This window comes from Aplysia californica, unplaced genomic scaffold (genome assembly GCF_000002075.1).
Source record: "Aplysia californica isolate F4 #8 unplaced genomic scaffold, AplCal3.0 scaffold00119, whole genome shotgun sequence".
Taxonomy (NCBI): Eukaryota; Metazoa; Mollusca; class Gastropoda; order Aplysiida; family Aplysiidae; genus Aplysia; species Aplysia californica.
The window spans coordinates 594,418-621,892 of NW_004797389.1; the positions used below are offsets into that span (position 1 = coordinate 594,418).

General features: G+C 41.2%; 1 protein-coding gene across 1 annotated transcript; it reads right to left on the reverse strand.

The window, feature by feature from the left end:
* Window positions 1-321: 321 nt before the first annotated feature.
* LOC101854012 (tyrosine-protein kinase BAZ1B) lies at window positions 322-26,132 on the reverse strand. The gene is made up of 24 exons (XM_005096015.3): window positions 25,744-26,132; window positions 23,210-23,385; window positions 22,513-22,618; window positions 21,508-21,652; window positions 20,525-20,601; window positions 19,621-19,786; window positions 17,876-19,201; window positions 16,719-16,832; window positions 15,559-15,716; window positions 13,803-14,157; window positions 12,894-13,056; window positions 11,889-12,084; window positions 11,052-11,208; window positions 9,913-10,089; window positions 9,009-9,135; window positions 8,350-8,516; window positions 7,649-7,789; window positions 7,119-7,151; window positions 6,569-6,711; window positions 4,566-4,636; window positions 3,850-4,118; window positions 3,293-3,370; window positions 1,847-1,990; window positions 322-1,107 (listed from the first exon to the last, which is right to left on the reverse strand). Exons 1-24 carry the CDS (start codon window positions 25,854-25,856, stop codon window positions 946-948), a joined length of 4,764 nt encoding a protein of 1,587 aa, XP_005096072.1. The 5' UTR covers window positions 25,857-26,132; the 3' UTR covers window positions 322-945.
* Between the last annotated feature and the right edge of the window lie 1,343 nt (window positions 26,133-27,475).

Genomic DNA, 27,475 nt, shown 5'->3' on the forward strand with positions numbered 1-27,475 from the left:
ATTTTGCTTCCTGGAATAGCTGTTTTCGTACATGTGAGCCCTACACTAGACACATTGAGCACATCACTGCGATAAAATCAATCCCGATAAATCACATACTGGGATATCATATCTTTTTGTATTCCTTGACCATATCGTAAAGAAGGTTGGAAACAAACGATTTAAAAACCCTGGCTATTTTTAGCTGACCAACCACCCTGTCTGACCAATTTCAGATAATTCTTTAAGTTCAAAAGAAATGAACCGATACAGATTAAGGATTGAGAACTGATAGTACGAAGCCCTTCAGAATTTCAAATCAACTTTTCTGAGCCCAAAATATTTTTTTTTTTGTGGGCATTTTATTATAAATACAAAATTGTCCTTTTCTTCTCACACACTGGAAAAATGCCAGGAGCACGCATCCTAGAAATAAAAGCTTATAAGTCTTGGATACCACTGCTTGTACTTGAAAAACACCTCCGTAATATTTGCTAATCCGCTTTTCACGATGCCCTGCGGTAAGAAGGACAGTAAAGCTATAGATCCATCTAGGCAATAGCTGCCTGCTGGTCTTCTTCCGTCATAGCATTTCAAGACTTCCACATCTCGCCTGATCAAGATCAGGATCAAAGTCTGATGACGTTGACACCGTTGCCCCCCGTATAGTTTGGGATCTGGGTTCAGCGTGTCATTAGTTAATCAATATCTTTTAATTTGCTCCTCAACACAGTGTTAAGCAAAAGTCCACCGTGTTCGCGGCATTCACTGGGCAGCTCCAGGCTGACAGATCTCGCTGTAACGGTTCTCATTACTGTTGTTATCGGCCCAGTCTCGGTTTTCCGTGACGTCTCCTGCGTACATGGGAGTTCTAGAGGAACCACGCCCACAGCTGCACAAACTGATGGCTGTAAAGTACTCAGCACTTCCTCGTCATGATCATCATCTTCATCAACACGCCACCGTTCACTTGTTTCTTGACCGCCTGCGACCCCCCTCGCTGCCACTCGATGTCTCCCCTCTTTCCACAACTGTACGGTAATAAGGCCAATCTGGCAGGGACTTTTTCAGCAGGTCCTTGAACACTTGCTCCACCTCCCTCATGCACTGGAACACTTCACTGTCCGGCTGTGGAAAAAGGAAGGGAATGTTATAGTTAGCATTTTACAGCACCAGCAACACAATTAGATCATCATAAAATAAGGGCTAAAGAAGTGTTACAAGAGTGTAACAAACAAACAACAAAAAAAGAAGGAAGAGAGATATAAGATGACAGATGATTGATAGAAAAGAAGGAGCAAACCACACCAGAGCACCAGCCAACCACCCACAAGGAAAGTAAGTTAGAAAACAATAATGACAGTTGCAGTGGAACTGCTGTAATGGCCATTCAAGACTATCACCCGTACAAACAACCACTCCCCACTCCCCTGCCGTGTGTTTTTTCAGCATTACAGTGACACTACACCGTTCACGTCGCCTATCTACAATAACTACTTTTCTCCTTTAGTTTTGTAAGAGTTTTACGGCAGTTGCAACACAATGAGGTCATATAAGTGCCGAAGATTAGAGGTGTTACAAGAGAGTAACAAACACAAAAAAGAAGGAGGGGAGATAAAGACTATAGATGTTTGATAGGAAAGAAGAAGCAAACCACACCAGAGCACCCGCCAACCACCCACACTTTTCTCCTTGACAACGGGCCGCCGTCTTGGGACAATTTCTACTGCACTGACAAAGAAAAGTAGCAAAAAGTCAACACATGACAAATAACTTTAAAAAATTTCATTTCAAGATTCGTAAGACGTAAGTCTTTCCGCACCAGCACCATGACCACAAGACAAAAGAACAAACCCCGAGCCCTTACCTTGTTGTAACTCTCAGCATTCTCAAACACCAAGGCCGCGTCCTCGATAAACTCCTGGGGCGATGCGTAGCTCAGGCGGGCACATTTCTTCTGCATGGTCTGGAAATCCATGGGCTTCTTGATGAGCAGGTGATAATCAGGGACCTAGGGGAATCACAACATCACCATAAGGACTCGGTCACTAAACGGCACACATGGGAAGCAATCGAGAGAGGAAGTGATGTAGAGCCCTTTGATCGATAATTTTCAGTAAAACGGTGCACAGAAATCAAGTGTTTTCAAGGACATAAAAAGCACCGAGCGAGAAGAAAAAGAAAAGAAGAAAAATAAAAATAAAAATAAAATAAAATTCATATGTACAAATGTTTTAAACTAGTACAATCACCAAAACGCCAGTGCGGAGAGGCGGACCAAACTGTTGAACACATCCTTCAGCACTGCAGGACACACAGAGCCCTGAGACAGGAAACGTGGCTAACCCCACTGACGCTGCAAGAGAAGCTATACGGGCCGACAGATGAACTGAGCAGGACGGCCCAACTTATGACAGATACCAGACTTCAAGTGTGAAGCGATCGAGAAGAAGAAGAAGAAAATAAAATAAAATTACCCAACGAACAGAAAACTGTTGGGTTCTTCGATGAGTACCACCATCGTGACACACATTACGACACCCAAGCACACCGACTGCAAAGACAGCACAACACAAGGCCCACAATCACTCAAGTCTCGCGGCGAATAGCCAAGAGCGAATCTAGACATATCAAAAATACAGTGGAGACCACCACTCAAACAAAATCTTATGGGTCCGCTGGAACCCCCCGTTTTGGCAAGGTTGCTCAAATAAAATAAAATAAAAAGATAAGCAATTTTCTTTTCTTTCAGTTTACTGCTGTGCTTTTTTTTTAATGAATCGTGTATGGTTGAACACTTCGCCATCACAAGGCTCAGATAGTAAAAACCCTTGCCATCAAGGCAAAGGCATTTTAATAATAATAATAATAATAATTGCGTTTATATAGCGCATACCCATGCTCAAGAGCTTGCTCTATGCGCTTCACAACCATTATTACCCCAGCAGACCCTCTGAAAACACTCAGAAACATTCTCAGCTTCCGCGGAAGCATACAGTGCAAGCTGCGGATTTCAAGCGCTCAAACACTATCAAACTGACAAGATCTTTCACTGTCTATAGCTGGGTACCCATTCCCACCTGGGTGAAGTGAGGAAAATTTGTGCAAAGTGCCTTTCCCAAGGGCACAACGCCGGGCCCCTGACGGGATTCGAACCCATGACCTTACGGTTGCAAGTCCGAGAGCCTAACCACTAGGCCACCAACGCCTTTGGGGAAAATCCAAAAGATACTGGGCGGTAAACATCGTCGATCGGCGATGTGACGGCAAAGAGTTAAGCAGACCGCACTATAGAGGGAGAAAGTGACCTCACCTGTTTCTTGTCCACAGGTTCCAGGAATGGCCAGCTGGACTTGTGCTTCATGGCTCTGGCCAGCACATCCTCACACAGCTGCAGGAGGAGGAGAAGAGAATTGGTTTTTTAGTTTTGGGATGACGACAGCAGCAAAACATGACACAGAGGACATTCTTGGGCGAACCACAAAACACATCATGTATGAACTAATGCATAATAATTTAAAAAATAATAATAATAATTTGTCCAACATAAATTGATGATGACCTAAACAGATGGGTGGCGGGGAAAGATCAGGGAAACGTGGCTTTTTTAGCGCATCCGAGCAACGGAAAGAATGGAAAACAATGATCGCCGATGTCTGTCGCAGATCTGGCACTGGGTGATGATGAAAACAATAAGAGATAATCGGCAAAATATAGTTAAGCAAAAAAAAAAAAAAAATTTTAATGAACAAATGAATCACTTTAAGCGTACAAGATTGAAATTCGACTTGACTACACTTAAGGGAAAAAAGCATTAAAAGTAATTTTTTTTTTTTAACCCAAAAACCCGAAAAAATCTATCAGACATACCGATAGTTCAGAAGGTCCTCTCCGCGACTGCCTCGACTGAGGGGTGGTCGACGCCGGCGACTCTCTCTGCCCTGAGCTTCTGGAACGCGCGGAAGAACGGCCGCCACTCTGCGGCGTCTTGCTCTTACTGTTGCTGCTCTGGCCGCGCCGACTCCGAGATCTCGACTGTGCCCTGGTCGGCTGTTCCTCCTCTTCTTCCTCCTCCTCCTCCTCGCTCTCCTCCTCCTCACTGGCCGTCACATCCTGCCTGTAGTTCTTCTTCGGGGCAGCTGAAAAGAAAACAAAAGTTACAAAATACAGTCCAGCCTAATATAACAGCCATATGTCCAAGACGATCCCATGTACAAACAAAACAACAACTTCGAACTTTTTCCCTTGTGTTTTTAAATAATATGACGCTGTCCAAAACGAGTACCCGTCTCAAATAGTCAGTCTTCTCCTCGACAATGGGATGCTGTCTTGGACAACAAGTCCAACCATATATAACACCACCATATAATCAGTCACTCGTTACACCTTTCTCAATTCCATTTACCCCCCCCCCCCCCCCGAAATCTAATAGAAAACCAGGGCCAATCCCCAAATGATCTTGATTTTAAAATAAGCATGCATCATGTTCTTTGTAAAGCACGACAAGTTGACTCTTAAAGATGAAGTGAAGTTTCAACAAGGATATCTCAACGAGCATCAGGAAAAACGGAAAACAAATTACTTACATCTGCGAGAAAACTTGCCCCTCCTCCTGCCGCTCAGCCCGTTCTTACAGTCGGAGCATTCCCAGACGCCTCTGTAAAGTGAATGATGGAAACGGAAATACAATCAGTCTGTAGGGAGGGGGGTGTCTGTGAGTGTGTGTATTCTTTTGTGTTGTGTGAGTGTGTGTGTGTGTTTTTTATGTTGTGTGTGTGTGTGTGTGTGTGTGTTTTTTGTGTTGTGTGTGTGTGTGTGTGTGTGTGTGTGTGTACGTGTGTGTGTTTTTTGTGTTGTGTGAGTGTGTGTGTGTTTTTTTTATGTTGTGTGAGTGTGTGTGTGTTTTTTGTGTTGTGTGAGTGTGTGTGTGTGTGTGTGTTTTGTGTTGTGTGAGTGTGTGTGTGTGTGTGTGTTTTGTGTTGTGTGAGTGTGTGTGTGTGTGTGTGTTTTGTGTTGTGTGAGTGTGTGTGTGTGTGTGTGTGTGTGTGTGTGTGTGTGAGTGTTTTTTGTGTTGTGTGAGTGTGTGTGTGTGTGTGTGTGTTTTTTGTGTTGTGTGAGCGTGTGTGTTTTGTTTTGTGTCGTGTTTGTGTTTTGTTGTGTTGTGTGAGTGTGTGTGTGTGTGTGTGTTTTGTGTTGTGAGGGTGTGTGTGTGTGCGTGCTTGCAGAGCTGGGTACGCCTGACCTTAAAGTCATTCCATACACAAATAGATCATTTCAAAAGGTGGGAGACAGCAGATACACCAAGGTAAAAATATCGCAACTGCCAATCTAAATAAGTTGAGGCCAAAGATAGTAAATAACAAGATGGGCCACTCAGCCAAAAAAGTGTCCGCAGGAAGTATGCTCTTTGCTTCAGATGGCGCTGCAGTCTGTTTTGAAGCTCTCTTTCGTTTTTCCAGAAGAAGAATAGGAATAGCACCTCCTTGTGTGCGCAGATCGACTGCTGTCCATCAGCAGTTCGGGTACGTTCAGTGCGGAGTTTTAGGTTTTTAAAAATTTTAATGACCTCTCGTCTTTCATTCTAAAGTCAAATTAAACGAAGAAAACCATCACCCTTTCCTCCGGAAGAGGTTTTTTGTCAGCGTAACCATTTTAAAAAAGCGTTCTTCCGAAATTTATCCCAAAACTTGCTAGTTTCACTTTGATTTTTAAAAACTCAAGTAGGGTAACTCTGTTCGCAAAGAGTGCGCTTTTGTGAAGAGGGCGCCACTAAATTTTGAGGACACTTTTTCAATTGGCTCAAAGAGAGAAGTGGCCCCTCTTGTTATGTACTATCATTGTTGAGGCCATCTATTCCATACGCTGCAGTTTGGCCAGAGAAGATGTCAACAACAACAACACCCTCAAAACCCCAACTTTGATACTGAATGCAAACATTCAACTGGAAACAGGGAGTCGATGCGGCGCTTCTCTTGATTCTAAATGCAAATATTCAAATGGAAAAAGGACTCCAAAAGCGTCTCTTAATTTTAAACGCAAGCATTTGACTGGAAAGAGGAGTCAATAAGCTTGTCTTAATCTTAAGAGCAAACATTCTAATGGAAACATAGACAATTAATAACACCCTATGTTCACCCCCCGGGGCAGTGCTACGGACTGAAGTGTCTTTAGGCCATTTCCAAAGGGAAACTTGAGTTCTTATGCACAGTAGAATTGTAATTGTAAATGGGCTGATTCATCAATGTCATGCTTATAGCAGCGCTTGAACTGCAACAAGGAACTGCTGCCTTTTCTTTCTTAATCCTTACTATCGTCATTTCCCCCCCTCTACTTCTTCTGTATGTCTGTCACACTCTTGTGACCCTCTATTTCCGCGGAGCCTTGATAGTCGAAGCAGAGCCAAAAAACACAAATTTGATAAAATTTCACAAACCTGCGGAAAAAAGCAAGTTTCTTCACTTTGATTATTTTGACGAGAGCTTGATTCCACCACGCTGCCTCACATACGCAGTTGCGACCGGTGTAAAAACCATACTAAAACTACAACTAAAACTACCCACTGTAGCCATCACCGCTCTCGGCGACTCACCTGGGCGGATGTCTCAGGGGTGGGTCGTGACACTGTGTGTGGAATGCGGCAGGGCACTTGGAGCATACCACCAGTTTCTCTGAGCCGCCACACTCCCTGCACGCATCCTCTTTCTCTTCCTCCTCCTCCTCATCACTTTCAGACTAGACGAGAAATAAAAATAGTAACATTTTGGCGCATTTAGAAAGATACTCAAGACGTCTGGTTCATTGATGTTTCGCAAACAATTTGTCAACAAGGTACATGATATTTTTTTCAAATTTGCATAAACATCTATATTTGCATTTTAAAAAAGAGGACATTTTTTTTCTAATCAACGCCACTATAATTTACGTGCAGATATTTCTAATCAACACCACTATAATTTATATGCAGATATTTCTAATCAACACCACTATAATTTATATGCAGATATTTCTAATCAACACCACTATAATTTATGTGCAGAAAATTTTCTTTTGTTAACCAACAAGAACGATCCCCTCCCCCGTATAAAACAGAACAGAGAAGAAGTATTGTGAAATTTAATATGAAATTTTATGAAACTCACTTCCATTGGACGTCGAATCGGTGGTCTTCGGGGCTGAAAGCAAAGAAAGAGGAAGAACATTGTGAACAAACTGGACACCATCTACAGAGGGAAACATTTCAAAACAAGGTATACCACCAATGACAAAAGAGAGAGAGAGAGAGAGAGAGAGAGAGAGAGAGAGAGAGAGAGAGAGAGAAAAAAGATTTCAAATTACAATCAAAAAAATTATTTAAAATTATGTATTACTGACCAATTTTAAACCAGGAAGGAAAGAAAAGAGCATTTAATTTATATTTTTTCCTTCCTTGACACCACCTTTTTTTTTTTACTTCAGAAGTGAAGGAATTACTGAAAGTTTACCAAAATGATGATCCCAATGAGTTAGTGCGTGTGTGTGTGTGTGTGTGTGTGTGCGTGTGCGCGAGCGCCCACACGTGTGCATGTGTGTGCAGTGACAATAGGATGCACTGCCATGACACATATTATTTGAAAACTACCAACTGCACTAAGTTTTGAACACAGAACCCCCTCGTAACTCATTGGCTTACCTTACAAGCAGGGCAGAACCAATCCCCACTGGGCAGCTTGGCCAGGGTGGGGCGCAGGCAGTACATGTGGAACGCCTGGTTGCACTCGTCGCACAGCAGCAGTCGGTCGTCGTCGCACTTCTTACGACAGATCTTGCATTTCTGAGGAAAACACAAGTTTTATATCTCTGTTTCAGTAAGAGTTTTACGGCACTTGCAACAAAATTAGATTGTATAAGTGCTGAATTTTTATTCATAGTAGAGGATAGGAAAGTAGCAAACCACATACCAAATCTAAAGCAGGCTCGCCAACTTTTTTTCAAAACCCAATCAGTAAAACATCAGATCACTTAACAACAAACAAAAATAAAAATTACATCAGATGAGACTTTTTTGGTGCAGTGAGCATGTGATAAGCCGATCAAATTTCTAACTGCCAAATCCAGGAGTCCAGCGAAATTCAGGACAGTTGGCAAGCTCATTAAAGAACAGCTTGTTTGAGTAAAAAGAAGCAAATCGAGACAATTTATAATGATTATTAAATGCGGGGCAAAAAGGAAGACAGACAGAAACAACAGAGGGAAAGAAAAAAAGTAGGACCTACCTGTGGCATGCCCTCCCAACCACCCATCTGCTAAAGAGACACAGAAGCAAGAAAAGCCCCAACAGACCACAGAACAGCGTTTGCAATCAGAGCAAACGAGCGAACGAACGAGCCTCACCGCGTTTTCTGCCGACTTCTCCCACTTGATGCACGTGTCCAGCACAGCCATCAACACGTGTAGCCTCGACATGGACTGACACTGCTCCACAGCTTCGCTCCACTCGCGCACGGCACGTTGATGGCGGTCCTCTTTCTCTGTCGACTTCCCAGCCTCACCGTTTTCATCTGTAAAACCCAAGTAATCTTGGATGAATAAAAATAGCTCTAGTCCACCAGAATGCGGGAATAAAGGGATGGTAGAGAAATTTGCTTTACTCATTTTGTGGCGAGCAATACTATCGTTAGTTTAGTTTTAGTAAGAGTTTTTCGGCACTTGCAACACAACAAGGTCATATAAATGTCGAAGATTAGAGGTGTTACAAGAGAGTAACAAACATGAAAAAGGAGGAGATAAAGATGATAGATGTTTGATAGAAAAGAAGAAGCAAACCACAAAACAGCACCCGCCAACCACCCACTTATACTATCGATAACCGGTTCTTCCATCTACAACTGATCATGAAACTTTCAATTAAAAAAAAAAAAATTTCAAACTATAGACCTAACATGAGACAATTAATTACATTTCAACAAAACCTTTCACCCTACAAATTCCGAAACAAAGAAAATTGACACATTCTCCACACAACAGGGAAACCAAGAGTCAAAACTACAAACCTTTCTCTTCCTCTTCGCTGCCAGGTTCTTCCTTCACCTCCTCATCCGTTGCCTTGACGACTGGCTTCATGAAACCCTGGAGAAACTTGTCCAGGATACCTTCTTTCACTTCCAACAGACTTTTGCCCTGAAAACAAACAACAACTCTTTCTTCAACTGACTAAAAGTACCAAATAGAACTATATTCTCACCCCACAGGGTAGGGATGGGTTTAAAAAAAGAAGAAAAAAAAAGAGTTAAAAATAAAAAAGGCTGCAAGAAGAAGACAAACTTTTTGTAACTGTTCTACACTAAATCTTTTCTTAAATCGGGAAGACTAAAATAAAGGCATTCAAATTCCTAAATCATGAAAAAATGAACTGGGAAAATAAAAAAAACAGTCCTGCCTACACCAGAGCGAAAAAACAACAACAAACAAAACAAGAAAACAAACAGCAACGACAAAAAACAAACAAAAAACTACCTAAACTTAGCATCAGTAAATGCTCAATCAGATTCATGTACAGCAGAAATTGTCCCAAACTGCCACCCATTGTTGAGGAGAAAAGTGGCTATCTTTGACAGTGTCACAAGTTGGTTTTTTTAATTCAAGAGGGAAAGGAAAGTGAGAAGGAAATATGTTTTCCCATGACTGTCTTGGACAGGAGGTGGCCATTTGAGCAGGTTCTTCTTTTGTTGTTTTAGTAAGTGTTTTACGGCACTTGCAACACAATAAGGTCATACAATTGCTGAAGATTATAGGTGACACGAGAGCAGAGAGTAACAAACACAAAAAAGAAGGAAGGGAGAAAAAGACGATGGACGTTCGATAGGAAAGAAGAAGCAAACCATACCAGAGCACCCGCCACCCACCCACTGAGCAGGTTCAGCTATATTTGTATCAAACAAAAGACCAGTGCCTTACCATAACGCTCATCTCCTTAGTGTCCATGAGACGGGACTCCCAAGCATCGAACTTGGGCACCCCGCCCAGACCCCCGTTCCGCAACCTCAGCTCCATGTCTGACAACTCCTTCTTGAAGCCAGCCACCATCTCCACATCGCCGTCAGAGTCGCGCAGTTCAAGATTCATTCTCTGTGCCTGAAGTACATATAAAATAAAAAGATGTTGTTAGCAATCCAGAAAATAAAAAGATAAAAGAGGTTTTTCCACAAGGGGGCAAAAACAAAACAATCAGGCAAGTTAGCATATTCTGCTGTGATATGAGTACCTTTTACAATCATTGGCCTTTGTGGCGTCGGTGGCCTAGTGGTTAGGCTATCGGACTCGCAACCGTAAGGTCGTGGGTTCGAATCCCGCCAGGGGCCCGACGTTGTGTCCTTGGGAAAGGCACTTTACACGAACTTTCCTCACTTCACCCAGGTGGGAAAGGGTACCCGGCTATAGACGGCGAAAGATCTTGTCAGTTTGTTAGTGTTTGAGTGCTTAATCGGCTGCTTGCACTGTATGCTTCCCAGGAAGCTGAGAATGTTTTGGAGTGTTCTATGGTCTGCTGGGGTAATAATATAGTGTAAAGCGCATAGAGCCTGCTGATGAGCGGGGATATGCGCTATACAAATGCTATCTATTATTATTATTATTATAATAATATTAACAAACAGAATCAAGCTCGTCAGTGAGCTCAGAAGTGGTATAGGTATCTTCCATTCATTATGATGTACAAAGAGAACTCTCCAAAGCACAGGACCAGGAGGAAGAAGGACTGGCCTGGAGCAAAAAAAGACAAGAGGACAACATTCCAGAAAAGAGAGCCCTGAAGCTTTGTTTTAGCAAGTTTTACGGCACTTGGTCATACAAATGCCGAGGATCAGAGGAGTTACAAGAAAGTAACAAACACATCGAAAAAAAAAAAAGAGAGATATGGAAGACAAAAGTTTGAAAAGAAAGAAAGAGCAAACCACACCAGAGATCCCCCCCCGCCAACCACCCACTGCCTGAAGCCGAGCAACACAATAAGACAGAGAATGGAGAAGGGGGCAGGGAGCTGGATGGTAAATTTAAATCATGTGTGAGAAAACAACAACTAACATCCGTAGAATTACCTGTATAATAGCCCTTGACATGTCATCGTAACGTTTCTTGATCTCAGTCTTGAGCAAACTCTCACGAATTCCCTGAGGGTGCAGGGCCTTGAGGAGTCCGTCAAGATCTTTCTGAGACTTGTACGTAAACCACAGGTTCTGTCCCGAGTGAGGTGCACTGGGAACATACAAACACAAGTTTTTGTTAACACTTATGAAAAAATAAATTCTTTTGTTTGTTTTAATAGAAGTTTTATGGCGCTCGCAACTGCATAAGGTCATATGAGCCCCGGAAGATTAGAGGTGTTACAAGGAAGTGACAAACATAAAGAAGGAGGGGAGTTAAAGACGACAGATGTTTGATAGGAAAGAAGGAGCAAACTACACCAGAGCACCCGCCAACCACCCACATAAATTTTTTGTCTTTGTAAAAATATATTTGGCATTCACAAAGAAACAGCACTTTACTATCATCTTTAATGGTGTCCATCGCACACTGGCCAACTCTAGAAATATTCAAGCTGCAAACTTTTCTAAGGACTGACCAAAGTATAGAAGAGTCTAAATCAATCATGTCACATCATGTTCAAGTAAATCAAAGTCGAGTTCAGAATTAGCCTCTACACATACCAATACTGCCATAATGAACATACTACCACCACACTGAACCATGCATCTGATGTGAATGTACATTTTGTCAGCTTTACTTGTCTTTTCATATTGAATTTTAATGAGAGTAATACATAAGTTAATTTTTTTTAATGTATACCCGCATGTGTTTTTAACGGTCCTGTACAGCAAAGAAAAATTCCCCCTCTGGGACAATAAAGTATTATCTTATCTTATCTTATATCTCACCTTTTCTCTATGAAATGTTTTTTGGTCTTGTAGACAACTTTGAGCGGAGTATTGCCAGTCTGGCTGACCACGGGTGATTTGTCGCTGGTGTCCATCTCATCCTCGGAGCTCTCGTCGACATCATCATCGTCGTCCAGCTCGTCTTTCCTAGCCTTCAGTTTACCCACAGAGTAGCTGATGCAGTCACCAATCCACCCTGCACGAAAGACATCAAGTAATGAATAAAGTGAAAGGAGCTTTAACTTTTTTTAAAAGAAACAAGCAAACACCCCCCCCCCCCCCCCCGAGCCCAAATCCTGAAAAGCATATCATCATTGAAATACAAAGATAATGCCCACACAATAACAAATACTGTGCCCACATCTTTGAAAAATGTCAAAAAGAAAACCTGGTAGTAGAAACCAGCAACCAAAGCAAGTAAGCAAACTTCAACAATCTGGTTGCCATGTGGTTTAGAAAAAACGCATCACTCCAGTAACAATAATCAACCATGAAAATGTTAAACAACTTAACTTGAAAAAAATAAAACAGACAGAGGTTCACTGTGGTATATTCTGTTTCAGATCAAGCAAAAAGAAGCACATCCACACTACTATAATGGTCGTCTAGCGCTGAGAAGAAGCAAGACTGATAGACGGAAATAACAGACTTTTTATCATCAGCTGACCCGAATTAGGGATGTGTAGTACACATTCTTCAATTCCCGATGTGTTTGAGTTACCCGTGCCCGACTATATTAAAAATAAAAACAGTTTATCTTTGTCTGTTTTAGCAGAGGTTTTACGGCGCTCGCAACTGCATAAGGTCATATGAGCGCCAGAAGATTAGAGGTGTTACAAGAGAGTAGCAAACATAAAAAAGAAGAAGAGGAGATAAGGACGACAGATGTTTGATAGGAAAGAAGGAGCAAACCACACCAGAGCACCCGCCAACCACTCACACAGTTTATCTTATCAAGTAATCTGACCACAGATGTTATGTTATATTATATAACACATTACAGACCTTTTTCGACATAGAGGCCTGGAGTGGTGTTTGTGAACACCCAGTAGCGGTCATGGTTACGGTCAGTGCCAATCGGGTCCTGCCGCAGCACCATGCGGGCAAGAGAGATGGCATCGTCCATCTGTTCCTGGCGTTTCCGCTCTTTCTCTCGTTTTTTCTCCTCCTACGTAGGTGAAATAGAAAGAAAAAAAATACAACTGTGTTTATCCTGATCATGTATGTTAAGTCAAAGACTACACTCAATAAACAACAAATTGAAAACTTCCATACGATAGGAAAAGGTTTAATTAGATTTCATCGATCTTTTATGAAAGGCATTCACTGGCGAGCAAGAAACAAAAAAGTAAAAATATGAAACATTGTCTTGAGTCAAAGAACTTACTACACTATCTGATAGTCAAAGAACTTACTACACTATCTAATAGTCAAAGAACTTACTACACTATCTTACCAAAGCTGTTACTATTTTACAAAAGTGATTGTAAAAGAAGAAGTAAAGGCCAAGACAGAAAGCAGTACAGAGCCAGATTTTAAAAGCCAGAAATGGTTGTTGCCATATTACTAAAAAAATCAGTACAACAACAGAGACTTTTTGTGAGGAAAAGACGCAGTCAACACAGAGAAGTACCCACACAATTCTGAAAGCGAGGATCACTTGTGAGAGAACAGATAAAAGAAAAAGGAGAGGGGAGAAAAAGAAGAAGAAAAAGACTGCTGGTTTTAGTAGAGGTTTTACGGCACTCGCAACTGCATAAAAGGTCATATGAGCGCCAGAAGATTAGAGGTGTTACAAGAGAGTAACAAACATAAAAAAGAAAAAGGGGAGATAAGGACGATAGATCTTTGACAGGAAAGAAGAAGCAGACCACACCAGAGCACCCGCCAACCACCCACAAAAAGACTGCAAACCTGATACTCTTTCTCCCGGAGAGCTGCCCTCTGTCTCTCCTGCTGCTCCTTCTCCGCTGCCGCTTTAGCCGCGAGAACCCTGCGGCGCTTGACGATAGAACCCCAGTTGTTACCCTCCTCCCCGCTGTCTTCTGCCTCTTTCCCGTAGAAAGTCAAAATGTTGACGCCATTCTCCTTTATTTTCTCATCCTTCTCATCGTTGGATCCTTTCTCTTCTCCGTTTACTCTGTTCTCGTCTTTCTTCTGAGCTTTATCATCGCCTGCGCTGGAGGTTGAAGCTTTTCCATCGCCAGATGTTTGTTTCTGAGACTTCTTTTGCGCAGCCAATTGCTTCATTTGAGTAGTTTTCTCTTTCCTGTAATGCCATGAGAAAAATCGAATTAAACCACCACTATAACAATTTTTAGAAAAAGTATTTCTCAGTAAATATGTTAATTCTAAAGATTTCATCAGACGAAACAAAATGAAAAAAAAGGAAGTTTTAGTTTTTATTTTTAGTTTAGAGTATTACAGCACTTGAATACAATAAAGTCATATAAGTGCCGAAGATTAGAGGTCTTACATGTAGCAATGACAATGAAAAATTAAATTTTCATCCGAATTGCTTAAAAATGGGCTTAAATGAAACTAGAGTAAATTCTAAGAACTGTGGTTTTTAAATTTTAAAAATCCATTGATAAATAAAAAAGTTATTGGGATTTTTGCTTGCAAAATGTTGGAGGACCTTCATATAGGAAAAAATCGCCAAAATGTGGGACATGTTTTGATGTATTTTGAGGAAAAACTGTTCATAAGTCAGTAATGAATTGGAGCATATGAATGAAACTTGGCATCTCCATGTGATTTTTAGTGCCAAATCTAGTTCTGCTATCACTTTTTCGTTGTCTTCATTACTTTGGATCTTAAACACTGATATTTGCGTGAAATTTGTTGAATTGCGTGACATCGTTTTTACCGCGACGCGATCACCCCTTCTAAAACTCAGTAAAGCGCTATCGGGAAAACCCGCGATGTAGTCATCGGTGACCCATTTGGTTATAGGCAGCCAATCACATGCCGCCTAGCAATCACGCGCCTCTTGCATGCCGGCACCTCGCGTTTTGAATGCGCGATTAAGTTTCTAGATCTAGTGTTTTATCAATGGGTGGGTGGTAATTTTAAGTTGGTACGGAAAATCTACTAAACGCAGAGATCTGAAATTTTACAGCAATAAAGAAGACATGTGGGGCGCTTGTGTGGTCGGCGATCAACCCGCTGCTCCGCTTAGTTTTCGAACCGCAGAGGAAATTCTCACAAACACGGCAATATCTCCGGTTCTAGTAATCGTTCGGGATTGTACGCTGGCATGTCGTTAGTTTAACCTTTCCTCTGGTTGGTTGCCGAGTTTCATTGATTTTCGTCCAGGAGTTTTCCCGTAACTAAACTTAGAAGAGAGTCACTTCTGATTCCGAGCGGCCCAAAAAATACCCCTCGCGCGGAGGCCGATTTCCGGCACAAGGCGCAGCGGGCGATTGGCATTGCTATTACATGGGAGTAACAAAAAAGAAGGAGGAGAGATCAGGACGATAGACATTTGGTTAGAAAGAAGGAGCAAACCACACCAGAGCACCCGTCAACCATCCACAACCCATCAACTGCTTACAAAGACATGACATAAAATTGGGCACAAACCACCCACAACCCATCAACTACCCACATAGACATGACAGAAAATTGGGCACAAGAAAACAGCCCACCCGCCACTAGGAAGACTCACCACAAGGCACTGGCCTTCCCCTGCTGCTCCTCCATGTAATCCTGCACAGAGTACGTGTCCAGCACGCGTGAACACAGCGCCTTCAGCACGCACAGCTTGGGCTCCAGGTCCAGCTGGTAGAACTCACACTCATGGAGACTCTGAATGTATTCCTGTGGCTGAAACGCAAGAGATGGGGACTTGTTAGGTTTTTTAAAAAAAGTATTAGTAAGTGTTTTACGGCACTTGCAACACAATAAGGTTATATAAGTGCCGAAGATTAGAGGTGTTACAAGAGAGTAATAAACACAAAAAAGAAGGAGGGGAGATAAAGACGATAGACGTTTGATAGGAAATAAGAAGCAAACCACACCACAGCACCCGCCAACCACCTACCTTGTTAATCTGAATACAAGGAGCTCACCTAAAGAGCAAAAGTAACTGGTACAATTCCTAGGCTGAGGAAGGTGGCCAGGTGATAATTAAAATGTTTTTCCACAGCTTTCATACAGCTAATCCACCTTTTCTCAGGAAAAACTCAAAACATTCCAAACGAGAATTGAACACAATTCAAACATCTTTGCATTCGGAAGACAAGGAAAATTTTTTCTCTTCCCGCAATATCCCCCCCACACATGGTAACCTGACCGTTGACCAGGTGCCCAGCTTTCATAATCAGCAACACTGAGTCTTGTAGGCTGTAAAATTTCATCAATAAAAACTTATATTCTGCTTCGTTCTCAGTGACAGTTATACAGTCAATCCGGTGGTGCCCACAAATGCGTTTTCACAAAAACAAAAAAAATCTGCTTCCCAACTGAGTTGACATCATCCATCAAAACAGGCCAAAAACATTTATAGGGAAAGAATCAATACACTAGAATGTAGACAAAACAAAAGTTAGATATATATCACTTCCTTAGAATTACAAAAAAGTTCTATCCTACATTTTTTGCCGTTTTGAATTACTAAGACCACAAGGTCAGAAACCAACTATTATCTTATCTACTCTATCAAAGTCGTCAGATTATTCTGAGTCGTTACCACGATATTCAAAGAACTGTATTCAGAAAAGCACGACATGTGAAACTCAAAATTTTCAACGTCAAGTTTCTCAAAACTTGGTACTGAACAGAGAGAACTTTGTAATTCTAGGGTAGCTATATATATTTGTGTCTTACCACATCTCCATCATCTTCGTCGCCATTGTCGCGTAAACAGAGTCTGACCAATTCAGAGGCGGTGAACGAACTAACTGCGACGTCAGACAGCTGTGTGCGGAACTCTTTGTACTCCTGGAACACGGGGAGAAAAAAGTGATTTTTAAATTTAGTTTAAGTAAGCGTTTTACTGCACTTGCAACACAATTTATTAAGGTCATATAAGTGACAAAGATTAGAGGTGTCACAAGAGGGAAATAAATACAAAAAAGGAAGAGATAAGGACAAGAGGGTTTTTTTTATAGGAAAGAAGGAGCAAACTACAACAGCACCCACCAGCCACCCACAATAAGTATAAGTGAAGGCAGAGTAAATCATCAACAAACAAAGCGTCAAAATACCCATGATCTCTCATCGAAGATTTAAGATTTGAAATATTTATATTGCCAGTTGTTCAACAAGACGCAACATTGACAGCAAAGATTTAATAATAATTCACTTCAAATAGATGCACTTGGACACGATAACGGTCATTAAGTTACGTTTATTAGTTACGTTAAAGTATAAGACTGATAGAAACAACAGAGGGATTATAAAGTAAAGAAGTACGCCAACAAATCGCATCCACATATATTGTTGAAGAAAACAAAATACAAAAAGAAGAACAATGATAGGAAAAAAAAAACCCCAGCATAACAAAACGTTCATCAGCCAGCCACCCATCCGTTGAGGTAAATTTGAGAAATTCATCATCATTTGAGGAAAAAATAATCCAGGAAACAAAACAAAAAAAACAAAAAAAACCACCTTAATGAAAAATTGTTTTTGTTTTAGTAGACGTTTTACGGCGCTTGCAACTGCATAAGGTCATATGAGCGCCAGAAGATTAGAGGTGTTACAAGAGAGTAACAAACATAAAAAAAAGGAGGGGAGATAAGGACGATAGATGTTTGAGAGGAAAGAAGAAGCAAACCACACCAGAGCACCCACCAACCACCCACAATGAAAAATAATACGGTGAGAAATACATCTTTCAAAAATGGAGGAAGAGGAAATGGTTCAAGGGAACAAAAGAACACTGATAAGTAAGAACAAGGAGAGTAGAAAAGAAAGAAAGGGAGTGGAAAAAGTCAACATTGAAATACAAAAAAAGTTGTACACCCTATTCCGAGACTCACCTCTGCTATCTGATCCTGCAGCAGCGTCTGCAACAAGACCGTCAGTACACGGGACAGGTACGTGAAGCCAGTGGAGCCCCCGACAAGAGCTTTCATCAACGCATCCGTGTAGATGGGGTACTCGGAATCGGGCATCAACAGGCCGCCGTAGCAGTTGATGAACTCTGTAACCATGGCAACGTCCCCGAAAAGTTCATTAGGGAAGCCATCGGGAGTGGAGACCAGCTTCGGGGAAGGTAGCGGAGTGAGCGAGAGATCCGAGTCCTCAAACCTTTTACGCTGATCTCTCATCTTCTCCAGCATCTTCTGTTTCTGAACCTTCTTCGCTCGCTCTCGCTTCTCTTTAAGGTAAGCCTCTTTTTCCTCTGCAGACATTTTCTCCATCTTTGTCTTTTCCTCTATCAGAGCCTTCTTTCTCTCGTACTCCTGTTTAAGTTTCGGCGGCAAATTTTTCACTTGCACTGACGTTAAGACCGACACGGCTTTCTTCAGCAACAATGAGTATTTCACACGATCGTTCATCGTTTCTCGTCTCGACGACAACAGGCGCCTGACAATGGCTGGCGTTGGAGGTGGTTTAGGGGGTGACGCCTTAGATGCTGCCTTTCCTGGAGACTTTTTCTGTGGGGTTGTGAAGTCTGAATTTTTCTGCATCATTTTCCCCTTCTTGGTGAGATCGTAGAGGGTCACCTGCTTCAAGCCACCTTTTTTCTTTGATGGTGTTGACTTCTCCTTCCCATCTTTCCCTTGCTTTGCACCTTTTTTCGTTGGCGTTTTCTCATTCTTTTTCTGAACCTTAGACGGGCTCTTTTTCAGAGGTGTGCTATTTTTGGACGAAGCCTTCTTCGACCCGTCGGATAAGATTTTACTCAGAGGCACATCGTCGTCATCCTTTTTTGATTTCTTTTGTTTCTTTTTCGGCGTGACCTCACCAGCAAGCTGAAACAAAGGTTTGTCCTCATCAGAATCACCACCCGACCCTTTCTTCAGCTGAGCAAGCGAGACGTCGGCATCCGAATCACTGTCCGACACGACTACGAATTCTTTACTCAACGCTTTTTTACCAGTGGTAGCAGCTTTCTTGGACGGAGAGGTTTTTTTCGCCGACGACTTATTAGAGTCCTTGTTCAGGTTCTTTTTCTTCTTTGAAGAGGAATTCTTGTCGGCCTTATTACTACCCTGTGGCGTCTTTGATTTGTCTTTTTTCTTCTTAGGCTTTTCAGAGCTCTTCTCCAGTTTCAGTTTCTTTGCAGCAGAGCCCACCATTCCATTAGACAACTTCCGTTTCTTGCCAGTCTCTTCTGCTTTTTTAAAAGCATCGGCCATCTGATGAGATAAAAGAAAAAATTGAACCAGCATGACTGAAGGCTCAAAGCATTTACCATCAAACAATCACATCAAAATGACACCACTTTCAGAACTAAGATCACAAATAAAAAAAATAAAAAAATTCCACTATTACTGATCCCAGTGGAGATATTTGATTTATAATGATGTTTATTATTTATACAAAAAGAAAAATACATAAGTGTCACTTAATCAACAACATTACGACAAATACAGATAGCAAACATTCTATTGTCAGAGGCCACGCCGTAGAACACTATTTTTAAGCTGAGGCTATTAGCAAGAGCTCAAAGATAATTTTTACATTACATAGTGCAACATAAGGACAGTTATTCTAGCAATTCCGAAAATCAGCATATCTCAGGGTTAGGCAGGCGCCAGGTGCGACAAAAACTCACCTTCATCGGCGACAAGAAAAAGTCGGCAAATTTGCTGATCAGCTTGTACTGCTTGACCAGGTCAGCGTTGACCACCCAGGGGCTGGTGGAGAGCGTCCCGGAGCGGATGGCAGACACACGAATGTACAGGCGCAGCAGATCTTTGGATGGCGCCTTCTCGTCTCTCCTGAAATACACAGACAAGACACCAGTTAAGATTATTTCATCCTTAGTTTTTTGTTTTAGCAAGAATTTTACAGCACTTTCAACACAAATAGGTCACACAAAAGACCTAAGATAAGAGGTGTTACTAGAAACAGAAAAGAAATTGGAAAGATAAGAAAAATAGACGTTTTATTGGAAAGGAGAAAACCACACCAGAGCACCTACCAAACACCCACATTCATCCTTAATTCATCTTCATTTCTACATACTGAGCAATATGTCTTGACCCAAAATACCCCAGTATTCCTCTACAAGCAAAACACATTTTAAGGAAGGCTGAGTTTTATTTTTGATTAACTTTTCAAAATATCGAATATTTTCCAAAATACACACAACTTCTATTAATATTCATATCACCATTCTACAACACACATTATTTCTCTTTATCGTCACGCCTTAGTGCAATCAATTCAAAGAACATTTTATTCAGAGACAGAAACCTTATGAAAGCACCAGATAAAGAAAGATATACAGTCGAAACTTTAAAACGGCCACCTAAAGTTGAGGAGAAAAGTGGCCGTTTTCCAGTGTAATTCTAATTTTTAAAATCTTTACAGGGAGGAAATGGGAAGTGGCTGTTTGTACAGACGATTATCTTATACAATACAAGAGGCCATTGCAACCGGTTCAATTGAATACTTTTCACAGCGAACTTCATAGAAGCTGTTCAATGATGTCTTCGAAACAACACAATACTCACATCAGGTCAGCAGCGGGTACCGAGTGAATGATCTTGGCCTCATTCTCCAGCTCAATACTGTATGTATAAGGTAGGAACTGAAAAACAGCAATAACACCAAAGTTTTAGACTTTGTTTTTAGTACAGCCTACATGGCACTTGAGGGTGCGGTGACCGAGCGGTCGATGCGCTCGTCTCCAAAGCGAAAAGTCCGGGTCCAAGCCTCGGTTCGGACACTACCTGACTTCTGAGTTGGGGAAGTAAAGGTGGCGTGGACAGGAACTGGCCACTCTACCACAATATGCCGAAGGCCAAGGAAGTTGTCTCACTAACAAAGAAATCCCTAATGTCCGGATCGGATGCGGGAACAACATAAACATGGCACTTGCAACACGATTAGGTCATAAAAAGCCGAAGGTTAGTTTTAGTTTTAGTAGAGGTTTTACGGCACTCGCAACTGCATACGGTCATACGAGCGCCAGAAGATTAGAGGTGTTACAAGAGAGCAACAAACATAAAAAAGAAGAAGGAGAAGATAAGGACGATAGATCTTTGATAGGAAAGAAGAAGCAAACCGCACCAGAGCACCCGCCAACCACCCACAGCCGAAGGATAGAGGTGTTACAAGAGAGTAACAAATACAAAACAGGAGAGATAACGACGACATATGTTTCACAGGAAAGAAAGAGTAAACCACACAAGAGTACCCACTAACCATCTACAAAGTTTTATACAAGGATCAGACAAATCACAAACACTGGGAACAATAAAGGTGTTCATTTAGTTTTACACAGAGTTTTACGGCACTTGCAACACAAATAGATCACAAGAATGCAAAAGATTTTTTTCTTTTTTAAATAATAATAATAATGGATTGCATTTATATAGCGCATATCCACTTATGCAATGCTCTATGCGCTTAACATGATACATATTATGGATTTACAAATCAATTTTAAAGGTACATAGTAAACGATGGTACATCCATTTTTTCAATGGCTTACCTTTGGAGGCACCCATTTCTTGGGAGACTTGTTCCCATCTTTTTCCTCACTGCTGTTTTCTTTGTCGCTGGAGGGTGAGTTACATGTTGCCCCACTTTTCGCTTCGTTGGAGCTCGAGTCAACACCAACAATTTTTGCAGGAATTCTGGAAGAAGAGAGAACAAACACACGCTTACAAATTATGTACCCCGAACACTTGAAAAAAATAAATCACTAGACTAAGATGACCAAATATAAAACGCAGAACTTATTCTCCTGAGCATACGGAAAATGGAAATAAAATCCCAACTCCAGATGTGAGTGCACAACAACACAAGTAAACAAAGCCATTCCAGAGATTTTTTAAAAAGTTTTAGGGAGAGTTTTATAGCAACTGCAACACAAACAGGTCATACAAGGCCTAAGATTTGAGGCATCACGAAAAAGTAACATACAAGAAAAAGGAGGAGAGATCAGGATGACAGATGTTTGACAGGAAAAACGGTGCAAACCATACAAGAGAAAAATAGAACAAGAAAAATATATTAAAAAAAAAAAAAGAATAATTGTGTGTTGGGTAAAAAAGGATATGGACAAAAAAAACCCCAAAAAAGTCAGCTATTATGTGTCAAGACATGGTGGAATCAGGCGCTCCTCAATTTTAGGACATATGGAGTTATTGGTATCATCTTAAAGGTTGTTCAGATGCCTAACTATCGGTGAAAAAAATGCCTATCTTGAAAAGAAGTCAAGACATTTGAGATTGAAGAAGGCGGGGTCACTTGGTTTCAAAGGTAGAATTAGCGAGTGGAAACTGAAAACTTACTTTTTTGTGCCTTTAAAATCAAAATTTCCAGTAAAATCCACCCCAGAAACTTGTTTTCAATTGGACAATAATGGTGTGAAGCTTAAAAACCAAAATTCGATAAAAATTGTCAAACTGGTGGAAAAATACCAGTTTCTTCAATTCCATTATTTTGACGAGCGCATGATTTCACCGCTCTGCCTCATATATTCTACACTTACAGTTTATCAGCAACTTTTACTTTCAGGCTGACTTTCTCTCCTACGACAAACTGTTGATGCAGCGTCCACCAAGTTTTGTCAACAAGGGAGTCCAAGCTCAAGATACCTGAGATGAGAGAAAACATTTCACTTATGAGAAAAGAAAAGCTGAAGTATCTCACATTTTGAGGCACACCATGTACAAACAGCACCTAGAAGAAAAAATAGTATTCTATTATATTCTAAAAACAGTACATGTGTATAACACGGATACCTCAAATTCGCCAGAACCCGCCTCGGTAGTAAGAGGGATATATATCTTACTAAGATAAATAAAAACAAAAAAACCCCCAGGACTGCAGGTACAGTTCAACCGATGCATGATTTCTAGTCTTCTGTGTTCAACCTATCCATGTTATACTGTAAATTCAAAATTCAAATACATTCAGATTGACAGACAGATAAGTTATCGATAAACGTGGCCACAAGGTAAAATCAGTGTGATAAAACATTAATCATTTGTCAGAACTTTCAATAAAAACACTTGTTACATTTTATTTCATATTGACAAGAAGCAAATTTCCTGATACCTTCGTGAAGACTCCACTCTAGTCATTTCGAAAAGTGATGAATGATGATGGGAGTCTTACACTGGGCAGTCGAAATATACTTACACTTTCACCACGTTACAAGCTGGATACAAAGTGAGAGGACTTACTGTGGTGAACTTGTGAGAGCACTTCTTTCTCAAAACACTTTGGAAATTGTGACTTGAGCTGGTCGGTCACAACTTGCTCTGATTTACACGCTTCTTCGTGGGTGAGGCATGTGTGTCCCGTGGCACGACACGTCCAAATGAGCTGGGCATACAGGTTCAAACGCTTCTCATATTCCCTTGGTATCAGTTAAGGACCATTCTCATGAAGCAGGATATATATTATAATAAGGACTAAATCAGCATGAAACAAATCATACAAATTGCCATTCATCTTTTAAAAGACTAGCTTAAAATAAATCCTCAAACCCAACCTCTTATAATATAGTTTTAAAATTCTTTAAAAGCAAGCATTCGGACAAGAGAAACATGCTCAGCTATAACAGTGGTCAAACCATTGTTTTTATCAATAAAATCCTAAAACAGATGAGAAAGAAAAAAACTGATTACAACATCCAACACGATGAAAGAGTCATCCGATGTGTCTGTATGGGAAAGAGAGGGAGAGAGCTGGACGCAGTTAGTTCTGAGTAAATTTTCAAATTAGTGACTTATTAGCGGTCTTAGCGTGACCTTATTCTTGAAGCACATCGTCCATGCTGAGAGACCACGGCACCCTCCCAGAACGTCCCACGTAATAGGTTGCTGATAAGATTTGCATCTCGGCACAAAACGCAGGACAAACAAGAGCAAGTAACCTCTACACCCAAAGCTGCAATGCAGGATATAACCTTGGGTTTGGGGTTTTAGAATTATACAGAGGTAGCAAAGAAGGGGAGGAGTTCTGCAGAGGCCGGCACTTACAGTGTCAAGGTCCACTGGGCGAACTAAACAAACAAGATTTAGGGTTAGGGGGTACAACTTAAGTAAGAATGTGGGTCCCGCCGCCGTCTGTTTAGGCTTGGCATCATCCACACAGACTACTGGATATTGATACTGACAAAAATATTCCGTGTCGATGTTTTATCCCAACGAAAGCGAGAGAGGCGCAGTTATTTTTCAGTAGCCTACACAATGAGAGGTAAAATTTCACTTGTTTTGTTTTTTTAACAAGGGTGGTTTCAGGGGGAATTTGACCATTATTTGATGTTTTACAATTAAGCCTAGGCCATATCGGCATGCGATTACAAAAAGTAATCGTCAGTGGAGCCAAAAACCCACACTCCTTAGATCTAGTTATCACTAAATGGGACCCACATTCTTTTGTACCGGCTAGGGTTGACCCTGGAAGCGCGCAGGCCCTCTATATAAAGGGCGTGAGCCGGGCTACCCGGGAAGCGCACGGCACAGGCCTTACTTACTATATTATACTCAGGCTCTATATATATAAGCTTTAAGAAAAGATACGCTTTTATATGTCTTTTCTCATCTGTTGAGCCGTAGGGCCTAAATGGTCATTTTTCGGAAGTGGCTATTCTCACCCGGGGTGAGAATAGAAATACGATCGACCTCTCACCCCGGGTGAGACTTGCCACCGTAGGCTATTCTCACCCGGTGTGAAACAAGACCTGTTTTTCCTAATTTCGGAATACTTTCTATCGATGTGGATGAGGCAAAGAAAAGATTACGTTATAGCACAAAAGTAAGCTAATTTTATCGACTACAAAGATGCTATGGCTATTTCACTTTCGAATCGAGCCGAACAACGGGGGGTCGCCATTACTCCTCTCTCTCTCCACTGCCCACAGACAAAATTGTACGCTTTTAGTAGGCTAACAGTAGTAATGGAACGTTTGTTCACGGCACAGAATTCTACAATTTTTCTGTTGTCACAGTGTAGAATTCTATGGTTTATGGTGAACGCAAAATTGGTTGGCCTAGATCTAGGCTATAACGGTGAACGCGCACCGGGTGAGAATAGCCAAAAGACTCGCACCTCTATTCTCACCCCGGGTGAGAATAGAGGTGGCCTCATTTTTCAGTTAGCAGGTATACATCTCTGGTATCGCAGCTGATACCCCCCCGCCAAACCTCCATGTTTACAACTGATCGGCCGTGGTAGCGGGGCATTTTTGGCGGGTTACTTCCGGTGAAGCGCTGAGGCTTCTACAGGTTAAGTTAAGGTGTACCCTGCTCAAAAATTTTGGTCAAAACATCATCTCTTTTTTTGTGTTGTTGGTCAGCCGATCATCTGCGGAACTCCCTTCCCAAAGAAGGAAAGTAGAGGGAAAGGGCCGAGTTAGCCAAGATGTGGAACAGGAAAGATAGGAAGAAACAGGTGCTCGTTTCAGCAAAGCTTTCCAGGAGCTGGGAGCAGTCATCCAGGCCCAGGACAGGTGCTGCCAACTGATCAGTCAGAAGAATCACAACCGCAAGCGTCAAAATCATGTCAATAAAAATACAAGAAAAGAAAACAAGAACTAATCCACAAATATAAAAATACTTATAAAAAGGCAAGCATCAGGGATTAAAGTTCTGAAGGCAAAAGAAAGCAAACGTACCTGGACATAGATCAAGATTTAGGAGATAACAACGATTGTTCCGGCATGCTGAACAATGACTAAAAAACAACCGATGAATGAAAATGCAAAGGATACGTCTTCGACTGAAACCTTTCTTTCGTGTGGGGAATCAAGTATGGTGCATCCTCCTGTTCATTATTAGGTGACTGGGCTCCAAGTGCAAAAACCTTCTTGCCCAAAAGAGGCATTTTATCACATTTATAGCAAATTTTTCTCTCTGAAAAAAATTTGCTAAGCGAATCTGGCGCGAATAGTGCTTTCTCCACAAGAAGCCATGTAAAACGAACCAGACGGCCCTTTGGGTGACCAAGCTACACGTTCAAATAAGCTGGTTAAAAGTACAAACAAGATTCGTGTACCAGATGGCCGATACCCTAGTATTTTTACTTGGCGGTTTATAAACCGGTAACTTTGAAAAACGGCCGACTTATACTTATTGGCCTAACTATTATATCTTATATTAAAATTTTATATTGATGTAATTGATAAGTTTAGATTTATATCACTATCTAAAACTTTTCAATTTGCTGAATATTCTCTCCAATAAATACAAGCAATGTTTACTTAGGCCTATTGACTTTTTTCCGCGTTTTTTGTTGCAGCTATATGCACGAAAAGAAGTAAAATCACACAGATAACTAGGTGTCCATATGATTGGATGAGCTTATAACTTTCATTTTAATTATTTTGGCATCGAACCACTACTGTGGTTTTTCAGTAGTTTTCAAACACAAGTATGCTAGTTATGTACTCAGATTCTGCTTCTTTGGAGTTGTTGGGAGGGGGGGGGGATGAGCACATTTCCTTGTGGGAAGAAGGCTGTATAGTCTGAACTGACAGCCAGGGATTTTTTGGGGAAATCTTTACCCAAAGATTTGCAGGGGTGATAAAGAAATAAAATATAGGATGTATTCGACTTTAGTTGCTATGGTTGGTTGTTTTTTGGTGTTTTTTTGTGGGGGGGTTTTGTGGGTTTTTTGGGGGGTAGTTTGCAAACACTTGCAGTTAGGTCTATCGGTTTATCTATTTTCCTGACCCCATTGTTTGCAGTTGAACCATCAGCAAGCTGTAAAAAAAAAAAGCTATTTTGCGCAAAACCCGTCTCTTGTCAAAGCCTGTCAAATAGAATTTTTTGCAGGGCATGGCACAAACCGTTTGTGATCGGCCAATTACCATTAGACACAGAATTCTACACTTAAGTGTAGAATTCTGTGCCATTGGATGACCAATCTGAATGTCTTTGTAGTGTGTACGGAGTCGTAAGCCGGGCTGCGGCGCCAAAAGTGTTTTTCACAGTTCGGTGCACAGCCGCAGGCGCACAGCTTTTTTATTTTCTTTTAGTAAAGAGGGGGGCACCATGGTTGTCAGTTTGGCTCACAGAATTTTGTGGTTTGGCTCAGTGGGAGCCAGATCCCAGAAATGTGGCTCTTTTGAACGGGTATTTATCTTTGTCAAGATAAGAACAGATAACTACAGATAACAATTGATAACAGCAAATAACAACAAATAACAACTGATAACAGCAAATAGCAACAGACAACAACAAAATAACAACAAACATCAACACAAACGTCCTAATTTAGTAGGGGGGGGGGCGGGCGAGGGTCCGATAAATTGTTACTTTCCATTTCTGTGTTTATCTTTGTTGAGATAACAACAAATAACAACTGATAACAATAAAATAACGACAAATATCAACACAAACGCCCAAATTTAGTTACTTTTCCTTGGTCTTGGTTTTTAAGGTAGTCATTTGTTATTCGTTGTTATCAGTTGTTATTTGTTGTTATCTCAGTAGCAACTGACT

Excerpts from the sequence above, each read along its gene's own strand:
- LOC101854012 (XM_005096015.3), bottom strand. The coding sequence starts at position 25,856 with ATGCCTCTTTTGGGCAAGAAGGTTTTTGCACTTGGAGCCCAGTCACCT. Across the intron at positions 16,833-17,875 it reads TGCAGGATCAGATAGCAGAG|GAGTACAAAGAGTTCCGCAC; the intron begins GTGAGTCTCGGA and ends CCCGTGTTCCAG. Across the intron at positions 11,209-11,888 it reads AAACATTTCATAGAGAAAAG|TGCACCTCACTCGGGACAGA; the intron begins GTGAGATATAAG and ends GTATGTTCCCAG.